Genomic DNA, 24,046 nt, shown 5'->3' with positions numbered 1-24,046 from the left:
TTCACTTTGCAAAGACTGGGTCAGTACTTCTGCAGCGATGTAGGATGATTTTGAAATGATTTTTGAAGTTGAGGGAGAAAACACGATTGGAGTTTTTCGACATACCCTAACTGTCTTGAACCGGAACAAAACAGTCCAGGCAGAGTAAGACAAGACAAGCTTTTGACATTAAAAAGTATATAAATTGTATTATTTTTATGAAAATAACTGATCATTACACTAGATAAGACCCTTCTTCCTCAGCTGGGATCGTTTACAACCGCATTTGGGATCGTTTGAAGCCGCATTTACACTGCATTTTGGAAGTTCAAAATCGGGGCACCATACCAGTCCATTATATGGAGAAAAATCCTGAAATGTTTTCCTCCAAAAACATAATTTCTTTACGACTGAAGAAAGAAAGACATGAACATCTTGGATGACAAGGGGGTGAGTACATTATCTGTAAATCTTTGCTTTGGAAGTGATTTAAAATAACACTGGTTCAGTTTTAAAATAACAGAAGTCTGTAGAAATTAACAGACAAATTAATACCTCTCTCGCAGTACGGCTCTCCATCCTCAAGGTGAAAAGTATCGTTTCTTATCGGTTGCTGACAGGATGCACACAGGAAACAATACACATGCCAGGTCTGCTTGAGTGCATTGATCACTTCCTGTGAACACACAAGATCATCATCATTACATATACACTACTGTTTAAAATTTGGGGTTGATAAGACGTTTTTAATATTAAAAAAAAAAAAAAAAACTCTTAAGGCTGCATTTATTAGATTTAAAATACAGTAAAAACTATAATATTGTGAAATATTATTACAATTTCAAATAAGCATTTTTTATTTGAATATATTTAAAAATGTAATTTATTCCTGTGATACAAAGCTGAATTTTCAGCATCATTACTCCAGTCTTCAGTGTCACATGATCCCTCAGAAATCATTCTAATGTGCTGATTTGAATGTACATACACATAAAATACAGACAAGAATGTTTAGGCCGTCCTAAAAGACATATTAATGTCTCTCTGTGTGTGAATGTATTTGTCTAAGCGAGCTAAAAGCTCAATCATTTGACAGGCTGTTAGAGATGGAGTATATTTTATGTTTGTGAAACACAGTCACGGACCCCCAGGATTTTGTACTGGCAGCGCGCACAGGTTGGAGCAAAGAACTCCTCGTAGCAGTGTTGGCAGTAGACGGAGCCCTGTTCCTCCACAAAACCCAGCTCGCTCAGAGACACGCTGCAGTGAGCGCACGTAAACTCCTCCGGGTGCCACGATTTTCCCATCGCCATCAGGAACGGCCCCCTGAAACACACATGCATGCATGTGAAAGTTAACACATGCGAAACAGCAACATGATTTGTGGTGTTGTGCACTGAGTGAATGTTGTGTTGTGACGCAGTCCAATTTTCAAGTTTACTCTGGCAAAGAAAAGCCCACCTAGACGGTATGAAACCGACAAGCCAAATTAGCCCGAATTGACATCTGTCCAAAAGTAATAAGGCTTGTAGAGTGAAACCTTCCCGTGGGTTGCACTTTTGTATACAGCATCTTGAGCTGAATTCTAATGAATAAAAAATCTGAAGAAATAGAAAATTATGCGTGATAATAAAGGGACAGTTCACCTAAAAATACAAATCAAGTCATCATTTACTCATCCTAAAGTTGATCCAAACATGTATGACTTTCTTATTTAGATATTTTGAAGAAGGTACACACAATTGACAATAGCCACTGACTTCCACAGTATGGAAAAAATACTATGGAAGTCAATGACTACGATCACCTGGGTCAACTTTTGTGTTCAACATAACAATTTTTGGGTAAACTATCCCTTTAAACTACTGTATGTTTATGCCACACAGCCTTGTTTTAAGTTTCATTGCATTATATGCACCGTTTACTTGCTACTAAAGGCCTCAAACAAAACTCTTTCACTTCATTAGGGGCCAAGCACCGAAGGTGCGATGGCACCCATTGTATCCGTTGGTGTTCCTTTTCTTCTTCTTCCGCTCTGGAAGTCTATGGCAGCCCATAGAACCACTTGCAGGAAAGTTGTGAAATTTGGCACACCGATAGAGGACAGGCTCAACATTAACCATAGCAAATTTGAAATTCCTAACTCAAACTCTCTAGCGCCACCACTTGTCCAAGTTTCACTCATGTTTATACTAATAACTTTTGAACCGTAAGGCACAGAAGGAAAGTTCTTTTTTCCTCAGAATCTTTGGCTCATGTCAAGTCAAATGGACACCAAAATTTAAATTGTTTTATTTTTAATCATTCGAAAAACCTACTTTTTCAAACTCGTGCTAGACGGTTTGTCTGATTTTCATTGAATTTGACGAAAAGCATGCAAAAATGGATGTGAGGCTATATCTCTGCAACGGTTTGGCATATCGAGACCAAACTTGGTGTGTGTTACAACAAGCATGACTTAAGTCTACCTGCAATGTTTCAGCACAGTGCCACCAACTGGTCAGAAGATTTTTTTGCTTATAACTTCAATGGTTTCTCCAAACCGGTCTCTTTAGATTCAGTGCATTATGCCAAGTCAAACCATACCCAATTTTCCCATGTCAGCCATTTTGGGCGTCGGCCATTTAGAATCGTGTAAAAAAAGCACTATATTTTATTTGCCATATCTGCCCTGACAGTACTTACAAAGTCTGAAGGCAGCACCACTTTGTGGTCAAAAGTTATAATGAAATTTAGAAAAATGCTAATAACTTTTGTTTAAATTAGCCTACTCTAATAAAACTTGGTCTTGACATATTCCTTGGATCATGCTGAGAACATCAATACCAATTATGCCATAACTGGATGAACTTCCTGTCCGCCATTTTAATATATGTTGAAAACCAACTTTTTTAAACTCCTCCTAGAACGTTACTCTGATTTTCACCAAATTTGACTCGGATCATCTTTAGACCTTGCTGGCAAAAAGTTATGGATTTCGTGTTGATATACAGTATGAAATGGTTTTTATTTAGCGTGTTAATGAATTTGCTGGAAAGATACCAAACTGCATCTGAGGCTGTATCTCTGCAAAGCTTTGACATATTGACACCAAATTTTTTATATGCCATTGCTACCTCTCACTGACCATGCCACAGCATCCACATTTGGTAACAGCGTCACCTATTGGTCAAGAATACTAAACCATTTATTAACCATTAATTATGAAATTTCCAAAAATGCTAATAACTTCTGATTGCATTAGCCTACTGTAATGAAACTCAAAACTCATATTCCTTGGGTCATGCCGACAACATAGATACCAATTATACCACTGTGGGCCAAACTTCCTGTCCTCCATTTTGATTATGTTGAAAACCTAGTTTTTCAAACTCCTCCTCAACCACTGGTCCAATTTTCACCAAAATCGAATCAGATCATCTTCAGACCGTGCTGACAAAATGTTATAGATTTCATCTCAATAGACATTACCGTTTTTGTATAGTGATGCAACAAATTTGAGGCATGATGCCAGACTACGTCTGAGGCTGTATCTCTGCAAAGCTTTGACATATTGACACCAAACTTTGTATAAGGAATTGTCTCCTTACACTGACCATACCACATTGATTTGATAACAGTGCCACCTATTGGTCAAAAGGGACAGCCCATTAAATCACATTACTAGTGGTTGTTTTTATGATTTTTTCACCAATTTTGACTAAAATCATCCTAAAATGGCTTTAATTCCACATTGTTTCAGTTGGTCTGACACTCCATGCCATGCTTAGCTCCTCATTTTGCCTCTGTAGTGCTTGACAATGTAATTGCTGCTTGCAGCTATATTACTGTACTTACATTTGCATTTATTCATTCAGCAGATCTGTTTATCCAGAAAGACATACAAAAATTCAGATTTCTGAAAATGAAATTTTTACATGTTTTTTAAATAAAATTGCAACCATTATGTGTGCATTATGTATTATATTTAAAAAAGTTAAAAAGTCGAACACCTTTGAGCTGAAATATTTCATGCAGTACCTTCGGGATTTTAAGCTAATATATTAATTGTCACAACATGTAGGCAGACAAATAAATTATTTATTTGTTTTATGGTAAAAGTGTTTATTTCTTTAGTGTTTAATTCATATTTATTTTAATTCATAATTTTACAATTAAATTAATTAGCTTTTAATCAACCCACAAAACCAAGAGTATCACAGCATGAGAAACCAAATAATAGACACACAAAGAGCCTGTGGTTAAAATAATATTATCATCTAACATATCAAACCTTTATTGCTGAAAACTGTCATTATATTAAAGATGAAGTGCAATTTCTGCGCCATCAAAGTGGTAAACTATATTATTACTCAGCAATATATTCAAAAATGAACATATAGTGCATCCTATTTTATCTGTGTACATATAGTACATCACACTGATCTATATAAATGATATTATATTTATTATATAAATAAATGGACAGATTGTGCCACAAATAAACAGACTGCAATTCCATTTGTTGTCACTAGTTGTGCATTAAAAACACACTTCACTTTTAATCACTAATGGCTTCAGCAATGACCTGAATCTCAGACGTAATTCAGCGTGTAGGTGAAACAGAGAGTCTGGTGTCATGTTTACTCTCGTGTGGAATAAATACTTGGGGTTTAATTTGCAAAATGAAGGCTCTGTGAGAAGAGACTGACCCTAATTACTGTCTCTCTCTCTCACACACACACACACACACAGGTAAGTAAGTCTACACATTCTCATCTTCTTTGCCACTGTGAGTGTGTGATATCCAGTATGTGTTACACGGGTGTGTGTTTCTCGTTGTATAAAGTGGCCGTCATTCGCTCTGTGAAAGTAAGAGGTGAGTTTAGGGTGACTATTGTTATTAAATAGCGCTTTTAAGCTAATCATCTCATTTTCAAAGTGTAAGAGACAGACAGAGGGAGGAAAGATGGAGAAACAGAAGCTAGTAATCAGCCTGCTGTCTGCAGATCAGTCTGTCTGTTTAGAGAGATCTTAAAATGGCACAAAAACTATTTCTCTATTAAGAAAATTAACAGGATTTTTTAAACTTCTGACTGCTGTGTTTCACTGATTTTGGCAATGATGAGTTACTTACAATAGCCTGTTGCTAACATCAAAATACTTTAATAAGCACAAAAATATCTAGCCCACACAAATTTTAAATGAAATAGTCAATTTATGTTTATATGAATTATTTTTGTTAATAGTTTGCTACTGACTTAATTATACTAATATATAATATAAAAACTAATTATACAGACAAAGGAAGAAGCTGTTTATTCGAGTTATTTTATCAATAGTTTGTTTCAGAATTAATTATGTGGATATATTACATTAATAATAATTATATGGATATTGGAAGAAATTGTTTATTTATTTAATATAAATTACTAGTTTGTTACAAAATTAATTATACAAATATATTATATTAATAATAATTATACAGATATTGTAAAAAATAGACTATTGTTAATATTAATTAATATGATTTTTTTATCAATAGTTTGTTAATGAATTATAATAATATATTATATAAATAATAATTATACATACAGTATAATGGAAGAAATTGTCAATTTATGTTCATATGCTTTTTAATCAATAGTTTGTTAATGAACTTCATTATATTAATATATGATATTAGCAATTATTATACAGAATTTTGGCGGAAATATCATAAGAAATCATAATAATAATTGTACAGATTCTGGAGGAAATATTCCATTAATGTTTATATTAATTATCTTATAATATTCTGTTACTAAATTAATTGTATTAATATATTATATAAATAATAATGATACATATTTTGGACAATTTTTGTTGCATGAATTATTTTTTATCAATAGTTTGTCAATGAATTATAATAATATATTATATAAATAATAATTATACATACAGTATATTGGAAGAACATCAATTTATGTTTATATGATTTTTTATCAATAGTTAATTAATTAATTATATTAATAAATTATATTAGCAATTAGTATACTATAATTTTGGGGAAAATGAAATTGTCCATTTTTGAGTATATTCATTATTTTTATAAACACTCTGTTACTACTCTGTTATATAATAATAATGATAATAATAATAATATATTAATAATAATTTAATTAACATATTCATTTAAAAAAATCCAAGAATCCAAAAAGTATCTCTCTTCCTTTGTTTTTTGCACAGAAATGATTGTCTTTCCATGAAGGGTATATGAAATGCTGCTTTAGAAGGCAGTCTTCTGGATAGAAGTGCATCCATGATGCCCTATAATGCTGCTTACATAGGTAGCTCGCAATGTATTAGAACAAAATCATAAAGAGCAGATTTGAGTGTAATTAAGAGGTCATATGGATATTTGTGAGGAAAGCTAATCAATATGAACATGTGTTATGTGGCATTTTCATGCCGGGATTCTATTAATGACTTTGTGATTTAATGAATATTACATCCTGTAATAGTGTGCTAGAGGTGCAGACAAAACGAAATGTCATCAGTAAGTGTTAAATTAAAATTGGACAGCTGACAACAACAATGAAGCAATAGTACCAGCTGGTGTAATACATGTTTAGCGTTGTTTTTTTAATATTGTGCATCTGTTCCAAACGCTAGTGAGTTGCCTACCTAGACAACATTGCAAGAAATCACAGGCATAATCCTGACACAAACAGTGGGCAGCTGCAGTATGTAGCCTCCTATTTTGGACAAATGTAATGTAAACTCAAAAAACTGACTATTTATTAGTATTGAATATTAGTTTGCATACCTGATAACCATGTCGCAGTGAGCGCACATAGGAGTGCGCTTTCCAGCAGGGACGTGCTCTGCCATCTGGACCAATGAGGCTTCGTCTTTGGGGTGTGGGCGGGGCATGGGCCGGTCAAGGGCGGGGCCTAAAGGAGCACTGTTGCTCATGACACCAAAAGTGGGAGTGATGAGACCTGCCAAAAGACGCAAACACATACAAATACACAAACACTCATTATAGAGCTTCCACTGCTCTTTAGTTGCCTCTGTGTCTTCAGTGTATTAACCCAGAAATTTAAGGCTGAATGTGTCTGAATTGCCTAACCCTAAAATATAAAGTAAAGTAAAAGACAAAACACAGATATCAGTTAATCTTCATTACAAAGAAATTGCTAATACCACTGAATTTACTATAACATTTTGAAGAGGAAAGACTGAAATGGTATTTTCTTGTAAAATCTATTCTAATAATCTTCATTTGCAAAATATTTTTTACAATGTAGCAGAAAAATGTCAGTTAAGGTTGCTTAATATCAGGATTATTATAATTAAATCAAAACTAAAACTACAAAAAACATTGTTAGTTGAAATTAAATAAACTTTAATTAAAATTACATGTTTTGTATTTATTTTATTAAATTTTTAAATAACTTTGATCATTTTAATTCAGCTAGTTGCTAAGGCAACATTTCTCATTTTCATTAAAATAACTAAAATAACATTCTAAAACATTTCAAACATTGTAAAATTCCAAAATTCACACTTTCTAAACATTCTAAATTTCAGTTCTAGTTTTAAAAAAACTATGTAGATATAAAAACATAAATAAGAACAGATATAAAATACATAAATAATAAACTAACAAAAACACACAAAACATTTTCTTAAATGAAAATGAAAAGAGAGAAAAAACTAATTCATATTATTTATAAAAACTATAATAGTATCTCAATAATACTCAAAAAAACAGCTTATTTCAATAATATTTAAATGAAATTTTGTGAAAGAATTTCTTTACACCTAACTAAAATTGAAATGTATTTCTTAAATAGATAAATGAGTTTGTAGGAGTGCCACAACGTTAGGTTTGTAGTGTATACACAGTGCAGCATCATATACCACAGCATTTATTAGAGGAACAACTGTGGTCAGTATATAGGCTGTGGATGTGAAGTGATATTACCTGCTGTGTTTCTGACAGGTGTTCCTGGGGCTTTGATCATGGTCTTAACAGGACAGGTGACATGAGCGCTGGGCTGAGAATCATCCAGATCCTCACTGAGACACCAAACACACACAGACAGAGAGAAAGAGAGACATAATTATATGGGCAAGACAAGAGGAGTGCAAGTGAAAGCCAAACTGAATGTACACTGTGTGCAGTATATGAAGTGTCTATATATGCATGCAATAGACGGATTATGTACAGAACTGTGCAAATCTTATGAAACCTGTAGAAATGTGGCAGATTTTGCCTCAAAATCAAACAAAAGCATATTATGCATAATTCAAATTTGTCTATTCATTATGACACCTTGTGTATGTGTCTAAAATACTATTCCAATTTTTATCTTATTCTTGACTCAAGACTGTGATGTTGAGATATTAAGATGTGTTAAAATTCTAATGGATCCTCTGCAGTAAATGGCTGACGTCAGAATGAGAGTCTAAACATCTGATAAAAACATCTCAATAATCCACAAGTAATCCACACCACTCCAGACCATCAGATAAAGGAGAAGTCCACTTCCAGAACAACAATTTACAGATAATGTCCCCCTTGTCATCCAAGATGTTCATGTCTTTCTTTCTTCAAGCAAAAAGAAATTGTGTTTTTTGAGGAAAACATTTCGGCATTCTTCTCCATACTATGGACTACTATGGTGCCCCGATTTTGAACTTCCAAAATGCAGCTTAAATGCGGCTTCAAACGATTAAACACCCTTAACAAAAAAGGTAAAACAGCGATATAGGATGATTTCGAGGGAGAGTGAGACAAGAAGAGCATTTGTCATTAAAAAGTATATAAATTGTATTATTTTTATGAAAATAACTGATTGTTTCGCTAGATAAGACCCTACTTCCTCGTGGTTTACAACCACATTTAGGATCGTTTGAAGCTGCATTTAAACTGCATTTTGGTTCAAAAGTTCAAAATTGGGGAACCATATCAGTCCATTATATGGAGAAAAATGCAGAAATGTTTTCCACAAAAAACACAAGGTTTGTATGACTGAAGAAAGAAAGACATGAATATCTTGGATGACAAGGCGGTGAGTACATTATCTGTGAATTGTTGTTATAAGTGGACTTCTCCTTTAACATATTGTTAAGTGAACAAGAGTGTGTTTGTAAAACATAAAATCGATCATTAAGATCCTTTTTTAACTTAAAACTGTTTCTTCCAGCTCAAATATGAGTCCTCTGTCCCTAAAATTGCTTTATCCAGTGAAAAAGTCATCTTATCTGATTTAGGAGAGAAATCTGCACAGATCAAGCACCATTTACACATGAAAACAGTCCAAAACTGCTCTAAACAAAATGTATTTTGCTCATTTTGCTGAACGAGACTCAAAGGTCCGAGTTGGTAAAATGATTCGAACTTCCCATCACTACTATGAATCACATCTAAGTTCATTGTCTGTGTACTCTGGCTAAAAAAGGAAGAGCATGGCAAAAAACTCCATCTTATTTTCTCCTACAACTTCAGAATCGTCCCACATCGTTGTACCTTTTTGTTTGTAAACAGCATTTGACTTACTTGCACTTTCTTAGTCTTTGTGCGTTCGCTTTGTAAACACAGGGTCTGTAGTTCCGCCTACGCTCAGCGTGACCTTTCGACATGATTCAGTAGTTCTTACACGCGCATCCCAGAGCCTATGCTACAGGAGCTTTTGTGCTTAAAAAGTATACAAATTTTTATTTTCCGAAAAAAATGACCGTTTCACTAGGTAAGACCCTTCTTCCTCGGCTGGGATCGTTTAGAGCCTTTTGAAGCTGCATTTAAACTACATTTTGGAAGTTCAAAATCCAATGAAGTCCATTATATGAAGAAAAATCCTGAAATGTTTTCCTCAAAAACCATAATTTCTTTACGACTGAAGACAGAAAGACATGAACATCTTGGATGACAAGGGGGTGAGTAAATTATTTGTAAATTGTTGTTCTGGATGTGGACTTCTCCTTTAACTGATGAACTGGAGTGGTTTGGATTACTTTTGATGTTTTTATCAGCTGTTTGGACTCTCATTCTGATGGCAGAGGATCCATTGATGAGCAACTGATGTAATGCTATGTTTATAAATAAACAAAATGTTTTACATGATGTTTAAGTACACAATCTGCAGTGTGCTAGTGCTCCACTGTAAACAGCCGAAGCCACACACAGTTCACACTCATGCCAAACACTGCTCACTTCTACTGTACCTACAGTACAGACAGACATTCCATCACAACGCTCATTAAACACACAGCAGGTCTGGTTGTGCCGTCCAGCAGCTTAAATTTAGCGAGGCAGGAAGTGAATATTGATGGACAGGAAGACAGAAGTTTGGCTCTGTGCATCTAGAAATCTTGGGTGGCCGACACAAACGCACACATTCATACCCACACACACCGTACCACCCCGATTCTCTGCCACACAACTGCGCTCTGTCAATCTCTCCTGTCTAATTACAAGTCCCCGGAGACTGAATGTTATGAAAACGGCAGCCATAGAAACCGAAAAGACCACCGTACAGTTCTGAATCTGGACGCTGCTGAGATATTCCACACTGAAACACGTCCACGCATACACTAAAACACAGCCACACTCATAAACGTCAGAAGAGAAGTTTGCACAGTTCTAAGTGATGCTTCACGATGCTATAGAAGAACCTTTTTTGTCTAAATGGTTCCATAAAGAACTTTTAACATCTGAAGAATCTTTCTGTTTCATTAAAGGTTCTTTGTGGCAAAAGAAGGTTCTTCAGATTATAAAAAGGTAAGAAAAAGATGGTTCTTTCAAGAATCTTTGACTGAATGGTTCTTTGTGGAAACAAAAATGGTTCTTCTATGGCATCGCTGTGAAGAACCTTTTAAAGCACCTTTATTTTTAAGAGTGTAGTGTTAAAAATTAAGTCAGTATTGTGTTTGTTTGTGGTTAGAGGATCATTTTAATGTTAGTTAATGTGATTCTCCAAACCTGTGGTTCCTCTGTTATAGGACACCTGTGTGAACTTCACCAAAACTGTGAAAACCACCAAAACATTAGCTCATTCAAATACACTGAGCAAAAATGATAAAGAGAAAAGATCCTGCTTGCACATTCATGATCAGAAAAAAAGGAATACAGGACAGAGAATAAAATAACTGATTGTGGCAGCAGGATACAGCACACACAATTGAATCGACTTTATTCTGTGTAGATAACAAATTGACACGCACAAACACACAGAGGCACAACAGAAAACAGACACAGGTTCCGTCTCCCCAGCGATCGTTACTGCTCTCAGCCAATCAGATTCATTACAGAGCAAATAATCCAATCAGAGTGGAGCAGCACAGCAGGCTAATCGAATGAGAGAGAAGCAATCAGCAAACCCACAGGAAGTTCTCCATCACACACAACCATGAGAAGAGCAAATCTGTCAGTGTCAACCTGATCTGAGCCCATTTATCATTAGATAGATAGATAGTGTTAAATATTTAACCAAAATAAGAGGGATCATACAAAATGCACGTTATTGTTTATTTAGTACTGACCTGAATAAGATATTTCACATAAAACATTTTTAAATAAAGTCCACAAGAGAAAATTACAGTTGAATTTATAAAAGGTTTACATCCCCTTTCTTAATATTGTTCTTACCTGAATGATCCACAGCTGTGGTTTTTTTTTTTTTTCGTTTTGTTTTGTTTTTGTTGTTTAGTGATAGTTGTTCATGAGTCCTGAACAGTTAAACTGCCTGCTGTTCTTCAGAAAAATCCTTCAAATTCTTTGGTTTTTCAGCATTTTTATGTATTTGAACCCTTTCCAACAATGACCGTATGATTTTGAGATCCATCTTTTCACACTGAGGACAACTGAGGGACTCATATGCAACTATTACAGAAGGTTCAAACACTCACTGATGCTCCAGAAGGAAACAAAATGCTTTAAGAGCCAGGGGTGAAAACTTTTAGAATTCGAAGATCAGGGTAAATTGAACTTATTTTGTCTTCTGGGAAACATGCAAGTATCTTCTATAGCCTCTGAAGGGCAGGAATAAATGAAAAAATATGATGTTTAGGCAAAATAAGGAAAATGTACACATCTTCATTCTGTTCAAAAGTTTTCACCCCCAGCTCTTAATGCATCATGATTCTCAAGCATTAGTGAGTGTTTGAACCTTCTGTAATAGCTGCATATGAGTCCCTCATTTCTCTTCAGTGTAAAAAGATGGATCTCAAAATCATACAGTCATTGTTGGAAAGGGTTCAAGTACACAAAAATGCTGGAAAACCAAAGAATTTGTGGGACCTGAAGGTTTTTTTCTGAGGAACAGTGGGCAGTTTAACTGTTCAGGACAAACAAAGGACTCAGGTATCTACTATAATTAAAAAAAAACAGCTGTGTATTATTTAGGTAACAACACAGTATTAAGAATCAAGGGCATGTCAACTTTTGAACAGGGTCATTTTTATAAATTCAACTATTATTTTCTCTTGTGGACTATATGTAAACATCATTTATGTGAAATATCGTATTCAGGTCAGTACTAAATAAACAATAACATGCATTTTGTATGATCCCTCTTATTTTTGTACACGATTTTTCCTGGGGGACCCCAGTCGAAACGCGATTGGGCTATTTTTGTGCTAGTTTTGAGTAGAAATTGGGCGGGTTTTGTTGAAAAAACCTGCCAACCCTGAGATAGATAGATGATGACAGATAGATAGATAGATAGATATGTAGATAGATAGATGACAGATAGATAGATAGATTTGAGAGTTTTGAAACATCACACTGTGTCATCATCTCACCAGTATAACAAGCCTGTGACCGTGGCACTTTCTGCAAACTCACATTTTAGCTACTAAGAAGAAAGATTCAGTGCTGCTCTCTAGTGGCGACATATGAAAACTGCAGGAATTCATTCTTTATGAAAGCAAAACTGATCCTATTTAAATATGAGTAATACATAATCCTGGAATTACTGTGCAAATTTAATCATTCTTTGTCTCTAAAACTAAAGCCGTATGTGTGTGCAAAAATACAATAATACAATAATTTCATCAAATATGTTTCATGCTGTTATTATTAATCACTTACTGTCCATTATTGCAATTTCTTATGTAACTGACTGGTTAAACATCATGACTTTCAAATCAGTGTCTGCTGTGCTAGACAATCTGATGACCTTTCATCTCACAGGACCAGATGTCTTTTAGTGCCATATTGTACATGAAGATCAAACAGAGGGACAAACAGAAAGAACCAGATAGAAACACTGACACAAATAAGGAGAAAATACACAGCAGAAATTCTTCAGAAAATACAGGCCACTTTATTCTAATTTTGCTACATTTTGAAAACTAGGTGAAGAAGGAATTAAATCATAAATGAAAATAAATTGTAAATTAGGAAGCATAAAATTAAATTCAGCAGTGTTTAAAAGAATATTCTGGGTTTAAACCTTGTTGAAGAGCATCTGTGACAGGCTTATCATAAAAAATAAAAACCTAATTTTATAAAATAACATTACATTAACAGTAATGCACTACAATGGAAGTCATAGAGCACCAAAAAAAAAAGAACTTAAATACACACAGATTTTAAAATGTACCAATGCAACATGTTAACAATTAAAACCGCATTTAAAACTTGTGTCATGACCATGCATTTAACTAAACTCATCAACTAAAATAATAGTTAAGAACTACAAGAATTAAGCACTTTGATAAAAACATGAGTTGCACATTTCACCTCAGAACACCGTAGAAGTGCATTACTGCAAACGCTGCATTACTGCATTTTGTTTTGAGGATTAAGGTGAATTTTTAAAGTGCTAATCGACAGATGCTGTGTGTACTTTAACCAGTTTTGAGCCCAGAACGTTCCTTTAAATAGGAATCAAAAGACCAAAAGCTGAAACATCAAAGAAACCAGATTAGATCCAAGCCACACGTGTAATACAATACTGTAGTGCAACTAATAAACTTTACTAAATCCACAAGAACAAAGTTTGAGATTTTGCCATAAGTGCATGTTGAATATTCACACAGTGCTTTAAATCTACATATACACACTTTAAAGAGCCATGTTGCTGTTTCTTGTGACAATTCTGACCTTCTCGTTTCCGATAAAACAGACACATTTTTACAGTCTCTTTTCAGTTTCCAGCACGGAAATGTCCCACACAGACCCCCGCACACACACACACACACACACACACACACACACACACACACACAAACAAACATTTACACACACACACAGACACACACAAACATCTAGACCAGGCTGAGGACGTTAAGGGTTCGAGCAGACACTCCATGGTGCCAGTCTCTGAGTTTATGATATCTGGGTCCAATCTTAGGATTAATCTTCACTACCCTGTTCACAGAGAACCAACAAGAGAGAGAGAAACAGAAACAAAGAGAGTATGAAGAGCTTGAGACATGAATGTCTTCAGAACAGAGATACTGCAAACCATGCAGACTGAAACGCCACTGCACACGAGTTAAACTCACTTCTGCAACTCTGTACCAAACCGAGTTTCAATAAACAGCACACACTGTGTTATAATAATAATAATAATAATAATAATGCTTGCTCTCACAAACTATAAATTCACCCACACAATACAAGACAAGTTATATTACACAACAACTTCAACGGCAAACCAACAACAGTGCAAGGTTACCATAATAACTCTAAATTTGGGCCTATAAATAAAATGTAGGTGTTTCCTTCTTCCTCATGTACTATATCACACTATATGAGCCATAAACAGAAAATCAGTCGTAAGTAGTACAGGTATATTTGTAGTAGTAGCCGAAAATACATTGTATGAGTCAAAATTATCGAAAATGTCAAAAATCATTAGGATATTAAGTAAAGATCATGTTCCATGAAGATATTTTGTAAATTTCCTATCGTAAATATATCAAAACTTAATTTTTGATTAGTAATATGCATTGCTAAGAACTTAACATGGACAACTTTAATGGTGATTTTCTCAATATTTAGATTTTTTTGCACCCTCAGATTCCAGATTTTCAAATGTCTTGGCCAAATATTGTCCTATCCTAACATACATCAACGGAAAGCTTATTTATTCAGCTTTCAGATGATGTATAAATATCAGTTTTAAAAAAACTGACCCTTATGCTTAATAATGTTTAATAATTTTGTTTACAATGCATTATAGAAGTGTTACAAGGCATAATTCATGCATGAAAACTACTTTAATAATGCAGTATATATAAAGGATTTAAGTAAACTGACTTTTTTTATTTTTATCTGATTTTTATTATTGTTATTATCATCAAAAAATAAAAATGCATTATAATAAAATATAAAAAAGGAACTAAATAGCATACCACATTTTAAAATGCACTGGACAACTTTATAGGCGATTTTCTCAATATTTAGATTTTTTTTTTTTTTTTTTTTTGCAAGATTTTTCAGTGGAAAGCTTCTTTATTCAGCTTTCAAATGATGTATAAATCTCAATTTTAAAAAAAAACCTTATGACTGGTTTTGTGAAAAAAAACAAAAAAACAAACAAAAAAAAGTGACCCCTTTAATTAAAGTCTATGTATAATGCATTACAAAGGTATTCATGATGTACATTGTAATGCATTACATCTTTTCATTAATAGCTGTAACCAAAGTTAAAATGCATTTTAATATTTGAAGGTTTGTTTAAATGTGTAACAATGAATAGAAAAGTATTATAGTGCATTATAATTGTGTTTACAAAGTGTTACAAAGCATAATTAATGCATGAAAACTACTTTTATTATGCAGTATATATAAATGATTTAAGTACAGTGTTATAAAACACTCATATGTATTTTTTCATACTTGTCTAAAGGTTCAATAAAATGCTCCATTTTAAAAAAAAGTCTATTACAGTCTATTAAAAAAAAAGAAAAGAAATTAAAACAGCTCGTAATATTTAGTCCTACCCTCTGAAGTTGATAATTAATATTTTCAGAAAGATAAAGAGATAGTTTACCCTAAAACAAAAATTCTGTCATCATTTACTTACCCTTGAATTGTTCTAAACAAAAGAAGGTATTCTGAAGAATGTTGGTAACCAAACAAACAGTAGCCATTGATTTCTATAATATGGTAGAAAATACTATGCAAGTCAATGGCTGCCATCAAATTTTTGGTTACCAACATTCTTCAAAACATCATCTTTTGCATTCAACACAAGAAAGATACTCATACAGGTTTGAAACAACTTGACAGTGAGTAAATGATGACAGAATTTATATTTCTGGGTGAACAATCCCTTTAAGCACTTCCTTTCACTGACCTTTTGTAGTGATCTGCACATGCTGGTTAAGTAGAGCCAGAGATTCAGCAGAAACAGCCACAACAAACAGGACACCAAAATCACTACATAATAACGGCACACAAACACCCTCCAGAGAAAAACCTGAGCGAATCATCATCACAAAAACAAAAAACACACACACTCCATAACAGCTTGCAAGCAGAAGAACTTACTTTGTTGTCTTTGCTGATTCACCCTCCTGTGAGCGATCTGAAACACATAAACATAATACAGAAAACGGTTAATACAACACGCTTTTATGTGATTTTATGTGAATTTCAATCTTAATTTCAAATTCAGAATTGAAGGTTTTCCTCACAATGGGTCTCATTCATGAACAATGAGCAGAACGAAAGTCTGTGTAAATGGTTCATAAAAGCATTGTTATGTAAACAGCTGCATTAATTGTTGCATTAAATGCAACAATTTATGTAAAAAAGATAATGCAACAATTTATTTTTATTTCAGATAAATGCTGTTCATCTTAACTTTCTATTCATCAAAGAAACCTAAAAAAATGTACTGTTTTCAACATATTAATAATAATAAATGTTTTTGAGCAGCAAATCAGAATCAGAATTCAGCTTTGAAATCACAGGAATAAATTACTTTTTAAAATATTTTCAAATGTTCAAATTATTTTAAATAGTAAAATATATGAAAACGTTACTGTTTTTGCTGTACTTAATAATTTCAAATTCAGAATTGAAGGTTTTCCTCACAATGGGTCTCATTCATGAACAATGAGCAGAACGAATGTCTGTGTAAATGGTTCATAAAAGCATTGTTATGTAAACAGCTGCATTAATTGTTGCATTAAATGCAACAATTTATGTAAAAAAGATTTTCTGACAGATTTTCTGACAGATTTGTATTATTATTATTATTAAAAATAATAAAATGCATTCAAATAAAATTTTAAAAAGAAATAAAATAGCACATCACATTTAAAAAATGCAATTAAATTAAATTAAATTAAATTAAATTAAATTAAATTAAAAATAAAAAAAATAAAATAAAATAAAATAAAATAAAATAAAATAAAATCTCACCGAATTCAGATTCAGTCCCAGTGATTTGGGCCAGGATACGGAACGAGCGAGACTGTGAAGTTCCTGTCCGTGGGCGCCAGTCCTCTGTGTCCTCCATGATGCGTTTCCTGCTGGCATCACCGTGAGTCGGGACGTGGTAAAACTCAATGTCCGTCTCTGTGATAGGCTTACGAGGAAGTCTACACACACACACACAAAAAGTGAGACAGGCCTACTGTCAGATTATTCTACATGTGATCAAACTGCATATCAAATGCACAATTTAAGCAACTAAGCATCTGAGAAACAAGGGCACTGCTGGTTATTCCTTCTTTACCTGTTCATTGCAGGTTTTCTGAAAGAGGCATAAAAAAGGGAATTAAAGAAAGATAAAACATTTTAATCATTCATTCTCTTTTAGAAGAGTTTTACTGATGGCACACACACATTACGGATGTACTCACTTAGATGCAACTGGAGGACCACTATAAAAAATAAAATAAAAAACTATCATTACATAACAGAAAGGCTTTTGGAGGTGTTCAATTCAAACATTCCCTTACAAAAATGTACTATGGTAAATATAGTTTCTGCCAAAAAATTACAGACATAACAGTTATTGTTAATACAGTAAAACGTCTTAATAAGAAACTTTCACAACCTTTCTGTCATTATTATATAAAAACCAGTCAAAAGTTTTTGAACAGTAAGATTTTTAATGTTTTAAATAAGTCTCTTCTGCTCACCAAGCCTGCATTTAGTTGATCCAAAGTACAGCAAAAGCAGTATTATTATGAAATATTTTTTCTATTTAAAATAACTGCTTTCTATTTGAATATATTCTAAAATGTAATTTATTTCTGTGATCAAAGCTACATTTTCAGCATCATTACTCCAGTCTTCAGTGTCACATGATCCCTTAGAAACCATTCTAATATGCTGTTCAAGAAACATTTATTATTATTATTAATATTTAAACGAGTTGAGTACATTTTTTCAGGATTCCTTGAAGAACAGAAAGATCCAAAGATCAGAATTTATCTGAATTAAAAAAAAAAAAAGCTTTTGTAGCTTACACGCTATACCATATATCAAAAGCTTGAAGTCTGTATAATTGTATTTATTTGTTTATTTTAGGAACGAAATTATAGAAATTAATACTTTTATTTATTCTTTTTTTTTTTTCATTTTTAATTTTTTTTTTTTCATTTATTATTTCAAATAAAAGTATTCATTTCTATAATTTCTTTCCCAAAATAAATAAATAAATAAAATTATACAGACTCCAAGCTTTTGAATGGTATAGTGTGTTTATCTTTTAATAATTTATTAAAAGTGATGATAAATACATTTATAATGTTACAAAATATTTTTATTTCAGAATAATGCTGTTCATCTGAACTTTCTATTCATCAAAGAAACCTAAAAAAATGTACTCAGCTGTTTTCAACATAGTAATAATAATCAATGTTTTTGAGCAGCAAATCAGAATCAGAATTCAGCTTTGAAATCACAGGAATAAATTACTTTTTAAAATATTTTCAAATGTTCAAATTATTTTAAATAGTAAAATATATGAAAATGTTACTGTTTTTGCTGTACTTTGGACCAAATAAACGCAGGCTTGTTGAGCATAAGATACGTCTTTAAAAAAATAAAAATCTTACTCAAAAACTTGACTGATAGTGTAAGTTTCCAGTTTTACTCCAGTAACGTTAGCTGCATGGTATTGTGACAGTTGTTTTACCATGGTAACTCAAATTCAAAAAGCACCAAAGTTCTTTTAAATTCACGAACATCTTTACGAAAGATTCTAAAGATTAATTAGAAATTTCTGAAGATTCATATTTGATTATTTCAGCAGCTATTTGATATGGCGGTAAAAACTCGTTAATCAAATCGACGGAAAACACCTCAGATGCCGACTTTTTGCGAAGCCCGAATCATTATTTTAGGTTAACATAATATTAAACAGAAAAAAAAAATTAAGTTTTAAATCTCCCAAAGAAAATAAACCAACCCTGTCCTTAAAGAAATGACCGTTAGAAATTCATGAGACCACAAGATGGCTCTGCTGTAACGGTTATATGGAATAAAAACACAAGCAACAGGCTTGTGAAGAAACTCATCTGGTCACAGCGGGACGTCTGAAATCAATCCAGTCTCTCAAAATACAGTTTCTGGGACGTAGTGATCCTACCAAAAACCCGTCTGCATCCACACGTACAACATTCATAAGCTATCAATAAATCAGCGTGGTCTGGCTGAGTCGTCGCGAAGGAACCGTGTGACGAAAGATGTTGGCAGGGCTTGTTTGCTCACTCGGTGTGTTTGACAAACTGCAGTTAAACCCGCTGACTACCTGACTGACCGCTGCGACACAACACGTCACAGATGAAACATAACATGCATATCGTCAAAACTCACGTCAACACACTCATGCAATACAAACAGAAGAATGAACCACAAACACAGCTTTGCTTTGCTTTACTAGAGCGGGCTCTACTTTAAAAGTCATTACTGTTACATAATCAGCGGTACCACACCAATAAAAATGTTCTGTTTACTTTATTTTATTTTATTTACATGTACCACAGAAGTACAAACGTGTTTTTAAGTAGCCCACTTTGGAAAACCATGTAGGCCACAGAAGATGGCAACCTTTGGGATGTTATGCATATTAAAATCCATGATACCACCACCTGACTGTACCATGACACCAATCAAAGCCCTTTTTATTTATTTTTACCAAATTAAGAGGGATCATTCACACTGAGGACAACTGAGGGACTATTACAGAAGGTTCAGACGCTCACTGATGCTCCAGAAAAACAATGCTTTAAGAGCCAGAAGAAATTGGTTAAATTTAACTTATTTTGTCTTCTGGGAAACATGTAAGTATCTTCTGTAGCGTCTGAAGGGCAGTGCTAAATGAAAAAATATGCTATTTAGGCAAAATATGAAAAATGTACACATCTCCATTCTATTCAAAAGTTTTCACCCCCTGGCTCTTAATGCATTGTTTTTCCTTCTGGAGCATCAGTGAGTGTTTGAACTTTCTGTAATAGTTGCATATGAGTCCCTCAGTTGTCCTCAATGTGAAAAGATAGATCTCAAAATCATACAGCCTTTGTTGGAAAGGGTTTAAATACATAAAAATGCTGGAAAACCAAAGAATTTGTGGGACCTGAAGGATTTTTCTTAAGAACAGCAGGCAGTTTAACTGCTCAGGACAAACAAGGGACTCATGAACAACTATCACTTAACAGAAAAAACAGTATTAAGAATCAGCGGGTTGTAAACTTTAGAGCAGAGTCATTTTTATAAATTTAAATATGATTTTCTCGTGGACTATATGTAAACATCTTTTATGTTAAATATCTTATTAAGGTCAGTACTAAATAAACAATAACATGCCTTTTGTATGATCCCTCTTGTTTGGTAAAAGAATTAACATTTTGCAGATTCTGAAAGGGGCATGTATACTTTTGACCTTAACTGTACCATCTTGAAAGTATCTTGAATATAGTTTTAGGACAAGATACATTAAAGTTTAATATTTTGTGGTTCTTCACAGTAAAAGTAAAGCAAAGCGCTCTCAATGTTAAAATGAGGGAATTCTCAAAAAACAATGCTTTCACTACAAATATTTACACCACACACACAATGAAAGGGACATCAATACGGTACTGACTTTGTGGCTGGAGTCCCCTGTTGAAAAGCACAGAGGAAAAAACAACCATTAAACACACACAATCATCTCATCACTGACTGAATATACACTGATTCCTTAAGCCCTCTGAGACAGACCAACAGTTAAAAATACACACAAAAATAGACAAATAATATTGAGTATACTGTAGTTTTTGTTGTGATTATGCAAAACACTGTCGCATATGGTACACAAATGGCTATTCAAATCACTTTATGTTAAACATGCTAAGCCCCGCACCTTAGTTAATGTTGCTACTGTTGCCAAGCTTTGCTAGTTCTCGTTTTTTGCTGTCAAGCATGTCACAATCACAAATACAAATTACCTTAGAAATTAAGGAACTAGTTTAGTGCACTTACATCTAGTAGTTATATACTGACCATTAAGATTTCCAGTATGCTATAGAATATTTGGGTAAATACAGTATTAATATTTAAAGATGAAATATGAATATTTAGATGAAATAATGTTTTTAAATGACTAATTATTATTATTATTTTATTTATTTTTTGCAATTTGACTTAAAACAACTTTGTAATTTAAAAATAAATCACCATCAGCCATTAAAGGAATTGTTCACCCAAAAATGTTAAATTTACTTGCAATTTATTCACCCTCAGGCCATCCTAGATGTAGATGAGTTTATGGGAACAGACTGCATTACATCACTTGCTCACCAATGGATCCTCTGCAGTGAATGGGTGCCGTCAGAATTAGAGTCCAAACGTCTGATAAAAACATTACAGTAATCCACAATCCAATCCACATTAATTTAAAACTGTTGGGCTAAAATACAAGTCCTCTATTCATAATATTGCTTCCTCTAGTGAAAAAGTAATCTTGTCTGAATCAGGAGAAAAATATGCACGGATCAAGCTACATTTATAAACAGTCCAAAACAGTTCTAAACAAATATGTGTGTGGAGTTTGAACAACAATTTTAAAGTTAAAATGCTGTTTAAACTCTCATTCTGACGGCACCCATTCACTACAGAGGATCCATTGCTAGGTAAGAGATGTACTGCAAAATTTCTCCAAATCAAGGGTGAACTATTCCTTTAAAAACACCATATCACTTAACAAAGAGAAAAGCAAACTTAATCCAGAAGAGTTCTTTCCATTCAAACAAAATACAGTATCCAAAAGCAGGCACACACAGGGCTACATTAAAGAGGAATAGGTTTTCTCAACAATTGCCTATAAAAATCATAGAAACAGAGCTGGCACTGATTTGACTTTATAATGTACAGCTGTATGAGGATAATGAGGAGGATTTATCAGAGTTTATAGGAGAGAGAGGATAAAAACCATTAGATGAGTGCGGCGTATGACGAGAAGCATTTGGTTTTCATCAGTTTTTTCTCCCACATCTATAATATTTTCCCGTTTCGCTCTTTTTTCAGACACAGCGTTCAGGCATCTAAAAAATATTATGTTCAGAATGAAATTCTAGCATACTGTGCAGTACATTCTGCACATTTTGGCACTCGCACCATGCACACTATGTACACATACTGCAAAAATAGCAGTGTAAGTAATACTATTCCAAACACTTAACGAGAAGCAGAATGGCTTTATTGGGTGATTAAACTCTAATCTGCGCTTGTATCAGGCTGATGTTATACTATTAAAGTTATTAGCACAGAAACAAACAAAATGCATCACAACAAACACGCTGATCTGATGAGACGTGCGCGTGAGTCGCAGAATATGCATGTGCATCAGCACGTGTAATCAGACACGCTGTTCTTCAGCGTAATAATGTCAATCAGCACTTTGAAACCATCATTAAAATATGAAACCCAGAAAGGGTGGTTGCACACATGCAAAATACATCTGAGCTTCCCCTGGGACATTATCCAAGGGAGAGCCCTCATACACACACATCAAAACACACAACAGATAGCATTACACAGAGCTAAATATACACGCACGAGTCAGAGCCGCTGACACCCGTTCGTAAATGAACAGAATTTCACATACGTCACTGTGCGAAAAGAGATACAGAGAGATGCTGCCAGTGTCTCCTCTAACGTATGAAAGAAAAGTCTGGAATATTAGTCACCCAGAGATCCAAACAAAAAAAAATACTAGTATATGAAGTATAAACATTATAATAAAACTAAATATAAACATGACAGACAAACTTCCTAGTTTGGTTGGGTTTAAATGTTGGCACGACTTCTGACAACTCAATATGATGTCCTGCCAAGTTTTCAAAACTCACCTGTTGTGTACTTATGGTCTAATCCAACCAGCTGAAGTGCATGTTTGGACTGAACCACGTTACAAAAAAGGTGGGGAGGGACATCATGGAAACTATACAGTTAACTAAAAAGTTAAATAAAGTTTCATACTCATATGTTTTAGTCACACTGATGGAGTTTGTAGATGTTCAACAGGAGGCAACAGAGTTCATAGGTGGGTTTTGGAAATAAAAATATCTTTAAAACAGTGGTTTGTGGTTTAAAACAGTATATGCATTCAAAATAATAAACTGTAAGCCGTAATTTAGTTCATATTCATGAAATAAGTCAAGTGCTGAGTAATATTGTAATTATATTATGATATGTTATATTATATTTTGTTATATATTTTGGTTTGAACCACAATATGGCATTCTGAAATATCTAATATTTGATTTTTTTATCCAGACACAAAAAACAAACATGCTAAAGGAAATGGAAAAAATGGGTATTTCCTAATAAGAAAATACATTAAAACCTCAGATTTGGTATAAACTGTTATTTTTACTTGTTCTGAACAGTGATATATTAGTATAAAGTATTAAATAATTTTGTTGTGTGTTTTTGTTATTCTAATTGTTTTTTTGTATATATAGTTTTTAATTCAATTCAATTTTACTTAAGTTTTAGTTATGTTAGTACATCAAGTTAAAGTAAATGAAAATGAGAATTTTTTATTATTTTATTTTATTATTGATTTCAGTTAACATTAATTTTATTTATTTTTATTTATTTTATTTATTTGAATCAGCTTAAACTACTCTGATTTTGTATATA

General features: G+C 33.3%; 1 protein-coding gene across 2 annotated transcripts in view; it reads right to left on the bottom strand.

The window, feature by feature from the left end:
- pdlim5a (PDZ and LIM domain 5a) overlaps positions 1-24,046 on the bottom strand; it is a 63,353-nt gene that overhangs the window by 2,726 nt on the left and 36,581 nt on the right. The window contains exons 5-13 of one of the 2 annotated variants that reach the window (XM_051109272.1): positions 21,006-21,022; positions 17,776-17,796; positions 17,649-17,666; positions 17,333-17,511; positions 16,454-16,490; positions 7,931-8,025; positions 6,767-6,941; positions 1,125-1,305; positions 535-655 (exon numbers count right to left, since the gene is read on the bottom strand). In XM_051109272.1, the coding sequence (XP_050965229.1) occupies positions 535-655; positions 1,125-1,305; positions 6,767-6,941; positions 7,931-8,025; positions 16,454-16,490; positions 17,333-17,511; positions 17,649-17,666; positions 17,776-17,796; positions 21,006-21,022 (844 nt within the window). The remainder of the gene's footprint in view (positions 1-534; positions 656-1,124; positions 1,306-6,766; positions 6,942-7,930; positions 8,026-16,453; positions 16,491-17,332; positions 17,512-17,648; positions 17,667-17,775; positions 17,797-21,005; positions 21,023-24,046) is intronic. The other variant, XM_051109270.1, reaches the window with a different exon arrangement.

This window comes from Labeo rohita, chromosome 5 (assembly GCF_022985175.1).
Source record: "Labeo rohita strain BAU-BD-2019 chromosome 5, IGBB_LRoh.1.0, whole genome shotgun sequence".
Taxonomy (NCBI): Eukaryota; Metazoa; Chordata; class Actinopteri; order Cypriniformes; family Cyprinidae; genus Labeo; species Labeo rohita.
The sequence above is the reverse complement of the archived record's forward strand: the minus strand, read 5'-3'. Positions and strand labels throughout refer to the sequence as shown.